The 13,540-nt window shown below is 40.3% G+C and overlaps 1 protein-coding gene across 22 annotated transcripts in view; it reads right to left on the reverse strand.

Moving 5' to 3' along the window:
• Window positions 1–13,540, reverse strand: part of nedd4l.S (NEDD4 like E3 ubiquitin protein ligase S homeolog) — a 255,233-nt gene that overhangs the window by 59,104 nt on the left and 182,589 nt on the right. For all 22 annotated transcript variants that reach the window (XM_018235316.2, XM_018235308.2, XM_018235302.2 and 19 more), the window contains 5 exon segments: window positions 12,294–12,355; window positions 12,106–12,208; window positions 10,977–11,143; window positions 5,369–5,501; window positions 2,944–3,117 (listed from right to left, as the gene is read on the reverse strand). In XM_018235316.2, coding sequence (XP_018090805.1) covers window positions 2,944–3,117; window positions 5,369–5,501; window positions 10,977–11,143; window positions 12,106–12,208; window positions 12,294–12,355 — 639 coding nt within the window.

A 13,540-nucleotide genomic window follows, 5' to 3' on the forward strand; every position in this document is an offset into this window, starting at 1 on the left:
TGCAAGTGCTTAGTTACATAGTGAATAAAGTACCCCCTCTTATAAAATATAAGGATATTATCAGTTACCGAGGAGTTTCATGACCATATAATATATATCATGTTTTTATACAGGTCATGGAACACAGAGGTAACTGCTAATATCCTCATATTTTGCAACTGAGGGTACTTTATTTATTATAATACACAAATTTCAGCGAGTCATGTGACATGAATGACATCAGAACTCACCGTTTATAACTCTCCGTTTTTAAGAATATCATTTACAAGATATTCATAGCTTTTGTGTATCATAAATACATAAACCCGCTTGGAAATCTGTACTAGTGATGCACTTGGATTATGTTCGGGATTTGCATTTTTGTTCACAAACAATTTTACCATAAAATAAATACGATAAATATCGAAATCGATCTACAATGTTCATTTATCAGATATGAATTGAAGTTAATAGCTTTAATATAATTTTAAATTTCCCCATTTACATATTCATTCTTTTACGTATTTATCTTACAGTAAAATAGTTTTTAACAATATTTATAATATTACTATGTATGTATAATGAATTGTTCAATTAATTGACAGCACATTTAGGCTAATTGTATCCTAATTGCTCTACTACTGGTTTTAGGGTGGGCTCCACGGGCGATTTGTGCGCCAAAACGCAGGCATCATGTCGGATGCAATAGAAATAAGGTAAGAGATGGAAATGTCGAATGGTGTCGCAGCGTTGATCTGACGCGACCCTGCATTAGACAGTCGCGTTGCGTCGGATTAACGATGCGACACCATCCGTCAATGCGATTACTTACCTTATTTCTTCACTATTGTGGATTTTTTTCTAATTAGAGTACAACACCATCACGGAGCCCGATTTTAAAGTGATATACATTAAGCTGACCACTGCTCGAAAGTAATGGCAGTAGATCCAGTGCACTTGTACCTGTTTGATTATTCTGTTTTACGGACTCGTGGGTCCTTTCCCTGACAGGTGCTGCTACTAACAATATTAACAGTACTTAAGTGCGGAGCCCACTTTTTTTTTAATTAACTTTCAATATGCACTGACATGCATATTGAAGGTATATGCGATTAAGTACAGTTAATATCATCAGTAGCAGCACCCGTCAGGGAAAGGACCCACGAGTCCGCAAAACAGAATAATCAAACAGGTACAAGTGCACTTTAGTCAAATATCTGGTGTAGTTTTTGGTATTGAGCCAATTATGGATCCTGTGCATCCCCAGTCTTATTATAATGTACTCCAGGTTTGGTTCTAGTCCCGCCCACTTCACAACTGATAACTCACACAAACGCTTTTCACAAAATGCATAGGGCGAACATCCTATATTGTGAAGTATTGATAATAATTGGTAAATAAGTACAGGTATGCGAACTGTTATCCAGAATGCTTGGGACCTGGGTTTTTTCCGGATAAGGGATCTTTCCATAATTTGGATCTTCATACATTAAAGGGATTCTGTCATGATTTTTATGATGTAGTTTTTATTTCTAAATTACACTGTTTACACTGCAAATAATTCACTCTACAGTATAAAATGTCATTCCTGAACCAGCAAGTGTATTTATTTAGTTGTAATATTGGTGTGTAGGTGCATCTCAGGTCATTTTGCCTGGTCATGTGCTTTCAGAAAGAGCCAGCACTTTAGGATGGAACTGCTTTCTGGCAGGCTGTTGTTTCTCCTACTCAATGTAACTGAATGTGTCGCAGTGGGACCTGGATTTTACAATTAAGTGCTGTTCTTAGATCTACCAGGCAGCTGTTATCTTGCGTAAGGCAGCTACTATCTGGTTACCTTCCCAGTGTTCTGTTGTTAGTAGGATGCACCGAATCCACTATTTTGATTCGGCCGAACCTTTGCGAAACCAAAAAAATCTGAATCTTAATTTGCATATGCAGATTTGAGTGGGAAGGTCAAAAATATTTTACTTTCTTATTTCCTGACAAAAAGCGATTTCACTCCACACCCCAAATTTGCATATGCAAATTAGGATTCGGATGCGAATCCTGCTGAAAAATGCTGAATCCTGAACCGAATCCTGGATTCGGTGCATCCCTAGTTGTTAGGCTGCTGGGGGGAACGGGAGGGGGGTGATATCACTCCAACTTGCAGTACAGCAGTAAAGAGTGACTGAAGTTTATCAGAGCACAAGTCACATGACTGGGGGCACCTGGGAAAGTGACAATATGTCTAGCCCCATGTCAGATTTCAAAATTGAATATAAAAAAATCTGTTTGCTCTTTTGAAAAATGGATCTCAGTGCAGAATTCTGCTGGAGCAGCACTATTAACTGATGCTTTTTGAAATCGAACATTTTTTCCCATGACAGTATCCCTTTAAGAATGCTAAAAAAATCTTTGAAACATTAATTAATAATTTTTTTTAATCCAATTGGGATTAATTATTTCTTAGTTGGGATCAAGGTACTATTATTACACTATTATAATGGCGGCCTTTCCATCTGAGCTTTCTGAATAATGGGTTTCGGGATAACAGGTCCTATACCTGTACTATAGCACTGAAAACTGCAACCAGAAATATTTGGGGGGCATCTAGCCACACCCCATTACCCCCTCGCGGTCATGCCCCCACACAAGTGCTGCCTCTTTAGTATGACTGTATGTGCATAAAACCTTCAGCGTGGGCAGTGTTATATTATGAAATCATTTGTTCTTGTGCAATGTGTCTCAGACTCGACTAAGCCTACAAGTTTGCTTCCCCCACAGCTATCCCACGCTTACATAGAAACTGCTCTAGAAATGATTTATTGAAAAATAAATGGCTAAATACCAATGCATAATGTAACAGATACTGTTACCGGAGGTGGTACCCAGCAGGACACCCCCTGAATAAACAACAAAGTGAATGATTCTACTTTTACATTCCATCATTACTAGCGGTATTCACGTATATTTACTTACAATGATAGAGCTGAATTGTTCCCCATTCGAATCTGAGCTAATCTGCAGCCTCCTGTTCAGCTCCTCAGATAGTTCCAGAGCAGTGGCCCGAGAATCCGGGGATGCAGGGGGTGGGAGAGATTGGTTTAACGTGTCGGTCGTCAGAGTCATTTCTTCGGAAATAGTTTCCCATGGCTGATGTAGAGAAAAGATAGTACTTTACATGCACCTAAGCAGTTACTACCTCCTAACAACAATATATATATATATATATATGACAGTTTGTAGCTGGTGCACACAGCGAGACATCCAGTGCCTGTGTGCTGGTTCAAACCTATAACATTGTTCATTAACTAAAAGAAACCGCAACAAACAGGACTTGATATAAAGTTTCAAATATCAAACTTTATTTTCAACGTTTCGGCTCCATAGCTTGAGCCGTCTTCAGGAAACAAAGCCCACTGAATTAAAGCTGAAAGTCTGCAGTTCAACTGGATCTGAGTTGTTTCATTTAAAATTCATTGTGGTAATGTACAGAACCAAAATTAGTAAAAAGTTGTCTCTGTCCAAAGATTTATGGGTCTAACTGTATATAGACCAACATTAGTCACATCATGTTGTTCTGTCTTTTGAAACAATATAGAGGAAGCCAGTGAAGAAGCTTGCAAGGCTGACTTCTGCCACACTGGTTTGGTAAGGGTCGGAATGAGGCAGCTGCCTACAGCGCAATGATAGGGGAAGCTGGGCAGTTACCTCCAAAATTGTCTTCTGCCTACCCCTAGTCCTCACCCCTCAGTCTAACTCCCCTCCATCGCTCTCCCCTCCCTCCTGTCACCCTCCCCTCCATCATCCTCCCCTCCCTCCTGTCACCCTTCCCTTCCATCGCTCTCCCCTCCCTCCTGTCACCCTTCCCTTCCATCGCTCTCCCCTCCCTCCTGTCACCCTCCCCTCCGTCGCTCTCCCCTCCCTCCTGTCCCCCTCCATCATATCACCCTCCCCTCCATCGCTCTCCCCTCCCTCCTGTCACCCTCCCCTCCATCGCTCTCCCCTCCCTCCTGTCACCCTCCCCTCCATCGCTCTCCCCTTCGTCCTGTCATCTTCCCCTCCATCACTCTCCCCTCCCTCCTGTCACCCTCCCCTCCATCGCTCTCCCCTCCTGCCTGTCACCCTCCCCTCCATCCTGTCACCCTCCCCTTACTCCTACCACCCTCCCCTCCATCGCTCTCCCTCCTGTCACCCTCCCCTCCATCGCTCTCCCCTTCCTCCTGTCACCCTCCCCTCCATTGCTCTCCCCTCCCTCCTGTCACCCTCCCCTCCATCGCTCTCCCCTCCCTCCTGTCACCCTCCCCTTCCTCCTGTCACCCAACCCTCCATCGCTCTCCCCTCCCTCCTGTCACCCTCCCCTCCATCACTCTCCTCTCCCTCCTGTCACCCTACCCTCCGTCCTCCTCCCCTCCCTCCTGTCACCCTCCCCTCCGTTGCTCCCCCCTCCCTCCTGTTACCATCCCCTCCGTTGCTCTCCCCTCCCTCCTGTCACCCTCCCCTCCCTCCTGTTACCCTCCCCTCCATCGCTCTCCCCTCTGTATCTGTCCCCTCCCTCCTCTCTGTCGCTCACCCCCCCATCTCTTTTCTCTCTGTCATGACCTGTCATGCATGCTGGCGCAGGGGGGGTGGCTGGCCGGTTTGCCTGGGGAGCCCGGCTGACCTGTGATGTACACGTCATATTGGAAAAAAACATTTGGCACAAGGTACACAGTGCAGAAGATTCAGCCCAGCCCTGTTCTTCTGCCTGCGTCCTTTGGTGTTCCCTAACTTGCATGCCTGAACGACCCCCAAATGTCTTCTACCCCTCCTCCTAAATAGAAAGCTGCCGAATGCAGACAGCGCTCTATTCAAGAAAGAAACCAGAGGCCTTTCTGCTCCAAAATGTAGTGCAGAGATCTGCTACAACTCTGCAATAGCAGAACACACTGTGCAAATCTAAAAAAATGAGTGCATTGTGTCCATTATTTTGCACACTGCTCAGTTGTAAATGCCCCCTGGCAGGGGTGTAACTATAGAGGAAGCAGACCCTGTGGCTGCAGGGGGGCCCAGGAGGTATAGGGGTCCCATAAGGCCCTCAATCATATACAATTTAAATAAATATTGCTAAAACAGGACAACCTCTAGAAAAAATAATTTGCAGTGGGGCCCAGTAATATCTAGTTATGCCACTAATCCCTGGTGTCTGTTTTACTGCACTGATATCTGCAGCCATTTTTAATTTCATACGTTTACATTGCTTTTTAAAAGAGCATCAAGAAAAGAACCTACTTAGTGCTTTCATAATATGTACGATTTTCTCCTTTGTATATTATATATGTATTGGCAATGCTTTGGAGAGACAGGGCCTGAGGCAAGAGTAAGAAATGCAAACCATTCACCGACCTGACATCCCAGGACTCACCTCTGGCATATCCCCCACTCCCTCTAAATGTTCAGGTTCTAGGTCTTCACTGATATGTCTCCGAGAGCGGAACACTCTGTGGGCTTCTTGCTGTATGTGCCGAATGTTGTTGTCCGATTCAGATGCAACATCACTGCATGGGATAAACGGGAAAGGAGAGATGTTGAGCGATTACCTGCAGCTCATGTAGGATTCTACCAGCAGTATTCTGTCAAATTTAATCTTTTAGCATTTCTTCTTTCTTTTCAAATTCTCTTTATTTAAATTAATAATTAATCCTGCCGACTTTTTGACAGAAGTTTTAGACCACAAAGTTCACATTTTATGTTAACAGTAAATATAACAAACCCAACAAATAACCTGTTTTTTTTATATCATCTTAATGCTCAACAAAACATTCGACAGATCAGTGAGCCAGTTTATCAGTACAAGTATTACACCTGTTATCCAGAATGCTCAGGACCTGGGGTTTTCCGGATAACGGATCTTTCTGTGATTTGGATATTCATACCTTAAGTCTACTAGAAAATCATGTAAACATTAAATAAACCCAATAGGCTGGTTTTGCTTCCAATAAGGATTAATTATATCTTAGTTGGGATCAAGTACAAGTTCCTGTTTTATTATTACACAGAAAAAGGAAATAATTTTAAACAATTTGAATTATTTGGGAGTCTATTGGAGACAGCCTGGAGTTTTCTGGATAATGGGTTTCCGGATAATGCATCCCATACCTATTGTGAATGGTATAGAGTCGATCACAACATTTAGGATAGAATTGCCCTAATTTTAGGTTGTGGTTACCATAAATTTAGGAATTCATTTTTATTGTCATCCAATGGTAAATTACGGAAGAGCACTGGGGCCAGCTCTTAATCTCATAATTATGATTGAAAAAGTCAAAATTATGATTTTTAATCTTATAATTATGACTTTTAATCTCATAATTATGACTTTAAAAGGCAAAATTATGTTTTTTAATTTTATAATTATGATTTTTAATCTCATAATTATGATTTTTAATCTCGGAATTCTGACTTTAAAAAATCTAAATTATGACTTTTAATATCATAATTCTGACTTTATAACTCTTTATTTAAGTAGTTTTATGAATTTTACACAAATAAGAAGTAGGACAAAATAGGAAACATAAGAAAACCGAAAAAAAAACACATAGGGAAAAAAAAAAAAAAAAAAAAAAAAAAAAAAAAAATTATACAGTTGAGAAACTGAAGTATGCAAGGTTGTGGATATGATTGACTAAATACAATAAAATAGCATAGTGTCTTAATGTTTCACAAGGTGCAGCCCCACTCTACATCAAAGTTTGGAGTATGGTATCTGGGTAAACCAGTCAAAGAATGATATGATAATTCTGACTTTAAAAAGTAAAATTTTTACTTTTAATCTCATAATTATGACTTTTAAGATCAAAATTATTATGAGATTAAAAATCCTAATAATGAGATTAAAAATCACAATTATGAGATTAAAAATCATAATTATGAGAATAAAAGTAGGGATGCACCAAATCCAGGATTCAGCCTTTTTCAGCAGGATTCGGCCGAATCCTTCTGCCCAGCCGAACCAATTTCCGAATCCTAATTTGCATATGCAAATTAGGGGAGGGAAATTGCTTGACTTTTTGTCAGAAAACAAGGAAGTAAAGAGTGTTTACCCCTTCCCACCTGTAATTTGCATATGCAAATTAGGGCTCAGATTCAGTTCGGTATTCGGCCAAATCTTTCGCAAAGGATTCCGGGGTTCAGCTGAATCCAAAATAGTGGATTTGGTGCATCCCTAAATAAAATCATAATTTAGATTTTTTAAAGTCATACTTATGAGTTTAAAAGTCCTAATTAGGAGATTAAAAAACATAATTTCGATTTTTTAAAGTCAGAATTATGACATTAAAAGTCATAATTTATCAGAATTTTTTTTTTTGCTGGCCTCAGTGCTCTTCCGTAGTAAATAGACCATTTATATGCCGAAAATGCCTTCTTATAGATTGATCACCTATTTTATAATTTATAGCATCTTGTAGGAAAATACCATGAAGATACTGAAGGACTTCTTTTAAAGCTGGGGCAGATTCTTTTATCCAGTATAAATAAATAAATATACAAATAGGTTTGTTAAATATGTCATCAGAAAAAGCTGGAGGTGAATTTCTATTTTCCACTTGAAGGTAATCTCTAAGATCCAGTAAAGAAAACTGCAGGAGTAATTTAATATTTGAATAGATAATATCCCTAATGTACTACTTTTCCATAGTTATCTAATTATTGGACAAGCATTTTTCATTTTTTGGGAAGCTCTCCAAAAGGAAGAATATATAACGCACAAGATATAATTCCTGATTAACGTGTTAATCCCAACATATTGCCTTCCTCGGAACCTGCTTGGTTGTACAGTTTTTACTTCCCCAGGTCTGCGATGAGTGTTAATATCAAAAGCAAATAAGATTAACACAAGTACCTTCTATTTTAATACCTAAGAGTCTTGCAGAGTGTTTATCCTTCTATCAAAATGGTATGTATGGCATCACTTGTAAAGAGCTGAGCCGCAGGCTGAATACACAAAGCTCTGGCCTGATGCCATGTCAAACCGGAGGAGTTTCCTGAGACGGTTTAAAGTACAGGTATGGGATCTATTATTCGGAAACCCATTATCCAGAAAGCTCCGAATTACGGAAAGGCCGTCTCCCATAGACTTCATTATAATGAAATAATCCAAATTTTTAACAAGGATTTCCTTTTTCTCTAAAATAATAAAACAGTCCCTTGTACTTGATCCCAACTAAGATATAATTAATCCTTATTGGAAGCAAAACCAGCCTATTGGGGTTATTTAATGTTTACATGATTTTCTAGTAGACTTAAGGTATGAAGATCCAAATTACGGAAAGATCTGTATCCTGAAAACCCCAGGTCCCGAACATTTTGGATAACAGGTCCCATGCTTGTACTAGGCTTTATAGATTACTTTTGGGGGCAAGGCAGGCATTGATAGTTGCACTGGGTGCAGTTCTGCTGATTACATAGCATTCGGAGGCCATTTGAATAAAAGCATGTTTTGCTTTGTGCAAGAAAGGCGCATTCTGTACCCGCATTTGTGCCACTTACTTGCAAGTGCAAGTCTGGACGGTGGCTACTATTATCTATTATCTAACATGCACTTATGGAAGCAACACCGTCTACTTATTGCAGGAACTAGATAATGACCTTTTTATTGCAGGTGTATTAAAGGAGTCATGGGAGCAGCCATTCAAAGCTGAAAAAGGAGAAAAGGCACAGGATACACAGCAGATAACAGATAAGCTCTGTAGTATACAATGGGATTCTTCAGAACTTATCTGTTATCTACTGTGTATCCTGTGCTTGAATGGCTGCCCCCATGGCTACACAGCAGCTTGTTTATATAAACTATAGTAGTACTTATCTGTTATCTACTGTGTATCCTGTGCTTGAATGGCTGCCCCCATGGCTACACAGCAGCTTGTTTATATAAACTATAGTAGTACTTATCTATTATCTACTGTGTATCCTTTGCTTGAAGGGCGGCCCCCATGGCTACACAGCAGCTTGTTTATATAAACTATAGTAGTACTTATCTGTTATCTACTGTGTATCCTGTGCTTGAATGGCTGCCCCCATGGCTCCACAGCAGCTTGTTTATATAAACTATAGTAGTACTTATCTGTTATCTACTGTGTATCCTGTGCTTGAATGGCTGCCCCCATGGCTACACAGCAGCTTGTTTATATAAACTATTGTAGAGTTTCTGAAGTAAATATACCAGTAGAACCAATACTGGGCGATGGTACAATATATTTTCATTCCTTTAAACTGCTTTCATTTTTTGGTGTTACTTTTCCTTTAAACCATACACCATGCTAATAGCAAAAATGGTGTTTAAACACAGTTGCAGACATATGCACCTAATCCACATGCATACAATCTTATTTGGAATGTATATTACTTTTAGAACCCTGTAGCTTCTGAAGGGTTGCTCTGGGGATCAGAAAACTATTTACTGCAGTCGCAAGAACCTTCACATAGGGAGGGAGAAGTAATTTGCGGAATGACCTTTAGAAGCAAAGGTGCTAATAGTGCAACATATAGGCAGAGCTTGCTTACTTATCTATCTTATTGCATTCTATAAACACTGACGTTCTTTCCTGACACCAATAAGAAAATTTGTTAAAGTAGAAGGAACCCCTCCCCAAGCAGGACCCCCCAATCCATACCACATCGGTGTTTGACTTTAAAAGTCCCCGGACCCTGGTACCCTTAAAGGGATTCTTTCATGATTTTTATGATGTTGTTTTTATTTCTAAATGACACAGTTTACACTGCAAATAATTGACTCTACAATATAAAATTTCATTCCTGAACCAGCAAGTGTATTTTTTTTAGTTGTAATATTGGTGTGTAGGTGCATCTCAGGTCATTTTGCCTGATCATGTGCTTTCAGAAAGAGCCAGCACTTTAGGATGGAACTGCTTTCTGGCAGGCTGTTGTGTCTCCTTCTCAATGTAACTGAATGGGTCTCAGTGGGACCTGGATTTTACTATTGAGTGTTGTTCTTAGATCTACCAGGCAGCTGTTATCTTGTGTTAGGGAGCTGCTATCTGGTTACCTTCCCATTGTTCTTTTTTTAGGCTGCTGGGGGGGGGGGGTGATATCACTCTAACTTGCAGTACAGCAGTAAAGAGTGACTGAAGTTTATCAGAGCACAAGTCACATGACTGAGGGCAGCTGGGAAACTGAAAATATGTTTAGCCCCATGTCAGATTTCAAAATTAGAAAAAATCTATTTGCTCTTTTGAAAACCATATTTCAGTACAGAAGTCTACTGGAGCAGCACTATTAACGGTTAATTGACAGTATCCCTTTAAGACCTGGTCCATGTGAGAAACAGACTTGAATCCTATGGGATCGATCATGTAGGTCATGGGCATTAAACATTTATCTAAGCTTGGGCACATGCAGTAGCACTTGTTATGTGAGCTGTTGTGAGAACCCACACACTACCTAGTGGTCAATATATGGCAAGACTAAAATCATTCAGCTAGTTAATTTGTGTATATTCAGATTACACATAAAAGGGTGCCATGTTGTGCCAATAATTCATTCTCTGCCAAGCACATACAATCTTATAATTAGGGGTCACCCATTTCTGATCATAAAATGGGGTAATTGTACTATCTCCATCATTGTAGAATTTTAGATGCTATGGGGGCATCTTCATGGCATGTCCCCCATAACTGGAACAAAATTCTTTGTACGGCACCAAATAACTAGAGGTTAAAATGCCTTTATTGGATATATATCGCAGAACCTGGTCAGCAACGTTTCAGGCCCTCATCCAGCCTTTTATGAAGCTTACCAAATACTGGACCGTCAAGCCCTTTTCTAGACAAGAACATTTTGCAATACACCTAAACACCTTGATCTCTGCCCTGTGCCTAATAAATGGCCCCTAAATTCTTCAGCTGGCCATTGTGGTAAATTGAATAAAAAGATTATATATAATTAAACCAGAGTTAGCATTGTACAATAATATATCACACAATTAGACCCCCTGTTCACACAGTAGTACTTACATGAGACTTGGCCTTTGCCACTGAGTGCTTTTGTTATTATGGTTGACATAATATGTCCGCCCAAGGTTGTCCACTTTTTCTTCCCATCCTGGTGGCATGGGTGGAGCGGGAAGTTCTTGCTGATGTGGAGAGCTTGAATCATTGGAGTCCACAACATCCCAGGCTTGCTGGAATGCATAAGATACAATAAAAATAAGTTACCCATACATGGAACTTTGTCCCATTAGCTCACCCACCTGGGAGAAACTAGACTGGTATGATCAATTATATGTTGGGTGGTCCCTCACTCCAAAGTCATCAAAGCTCTATCCAACAGAGTCAGTGGCACCGTCCAAGCCACACAATATCCAAGGTATAGGCAAAAGTTCACTCTGGAGAGCCAATTTGAATTCAGTGTATTTTATTCAGACACACAACATGTTTCATTAGCACCTGATGAAGGACATGTCTGTCCGAAACATGTTGTGCGTCTGAATAAAATACACTGAATTCAAATTGGCTCTCCAGAGTGAACTTTTGCCTATACCTTAGACTGGTATGATGATGATCTGACCCCAAGTCTAAGGACTGGATAACACACAGAGCTGCTGAAAGAGGAGTAGATGCCTAGCCTGATATGGCCTTCACCCTACTGGATGTTTCAGCCTGTTCAACCCTGATCCGTAAAGAAAGCTGATGTGTTAGTCTCCAGGAGTGGACAAGTTGACATATACTATTGAGAAATGAATGGGCAATATAATATGCCAAGTCAGTCCTCTGAATCAATTCACGGCTCATATCAGGACCATTTGGCCCAGGGGCGTAACTATAGAGGAAGCAGACCCTGCGGCTGCAGGGGGGCCCAGGAGGTATAGGGGCCCCATGAGGCCCTAATTCATATACAATTTCAATAAATATTGGAGAAACAAGTCAACCTCTAAACATTTTGGGGGCCTGAAAAATAATTTGCTGTGGGGCCCAGTAATATCTAGTTACGCCACTGATTTGGCCTACAACTATAAATGATGATCAGGCTGGCAAAGCTCACGCTTCTACCAACGTCTATTCTCAGATTTACAAAAACAAAAATAAGAAAACCAACAACTTGCTATAAAACAGGACTGAAGATTAGCAAACTCGTGACCCTCACCTCTGATTCTTCTCTCTGCTCGTTAGTCTCTTCTTCCTGCATTCCATTCTTTGGCAAATAGGCCATCTTCAGTCTCAAGAAACCCTTAACCCGGGACTTGTGGCTTTAAGAGAAATCACATGTTCACATATCCGGTTTTCGTGAATAATAATTAGAAATACAAATTAAAAGTCATGTTCTAGCCATACCTTCTTGGTCTAAGTAAGAAGTCTTTGAATGTGTATGGTCTTTCCATTGTTGGATCTTCTGTCTGTTAACAAGAACAGTTAATTTTTAACCTCGACTTTCAGCGAAATTGAAGTATTGTTCTTGGGAGTGAACAGCAAACGCAATTATTTAGCCCTCATTCAGCTGCACAGAAACCTGATAAGCCAAGAGCCACTTCAATTCACATTGGGATTGGGTAGATTCCACTGGTTGTTAAAGGGACACATGAAATCCCAAATATTGGTTCACAGTGCAGGTGTGCAAAGATAGCCTTACACCTTAGGGCAATGGAACATGGGACAATGTGTTGCCTGCAGTAAAAAATGCACTTCCTTCACATTTTCCCACAATGAAGCCTAATTGCTGCAAGTAATGTCATTTACTTGCAGTAATTCTGAAGTTAGTAAAGGGGGTGGCATTTTCGGGGAAGTTTGTCGCCCACAGTAGCTTTAGGTTTAACTGCAGGACGCCTTGCATAAACACACAATATTCTACTGGGCTCATTACTTATCAAAGTTGATTCACCAGGGAAAATTCTCTCCCTCTTGTTCTGTGAATGGGAGTCACACAAGGCAAAGAAGGGTTTTTTTTTTTAGCCAGATGACTTATGCCAGGCTGAGAAGTGCCTTAAAGGAGAACTAAACCCTAAAAGTGAATAAAGCTAAAATGCCACATTTTATATAGTGAATTTATTGCACGAGGCTAAAGTTTGAGCTTGTCAATAGCAGCAATGATCCAGGACTTCAAACTTGTCACAGGGGGTCACCATCTTGGAAAGTGTCTGTGACACTCACATGCTCAGTGGGCTCTGATTGGCTGTTGAGAAGCTAAGCTTAGGGCTCGTCACTAATTATCCAGCAGAAAATGAGCTTCCCTGGCTGTAATATAAGATGATGCTACAGGTTTGCTGATTATTAAATTCTGATGCTAATTGCACTGGTTTCTGTGCTGCCATGTGGTAATTATTTGTATTAATTACTAATCAGCCTTATATTGTGACATTTCTATTCTATGTGTACTGTATATTGTGAGTGGGTCCCTAAGCTCAGTAAGTGACAGCAGCACAGAGCATGTGCAGTGAATCAGCAGAAAAGAAGATGGGGAGCTACTGGGGCATCTTTGGAGACACAGATATTTACTGCTAAAGGACTGTGGTTGCCTTGGGCTGGTAAAGAAGCACAAAACATAATGTACAAAATTTGTACCCACTTCTTTAGTTAATCTTTAG

The sequence above is a fragment of the Xenopus laevis genome, chromosome 1S (genome assembly GCF_017654675.1).
Source record: "Xenopus laevis strain J_2021 chromosome 1S, Xenopus_laevis_v10.1, whole genome shotgun sequence".
Lineage (NCBI taxonomy): Eukaryota > Metazoa > Chordata > Amphibia > Anura > Pipidae > Xenopus > Xenopus laevis.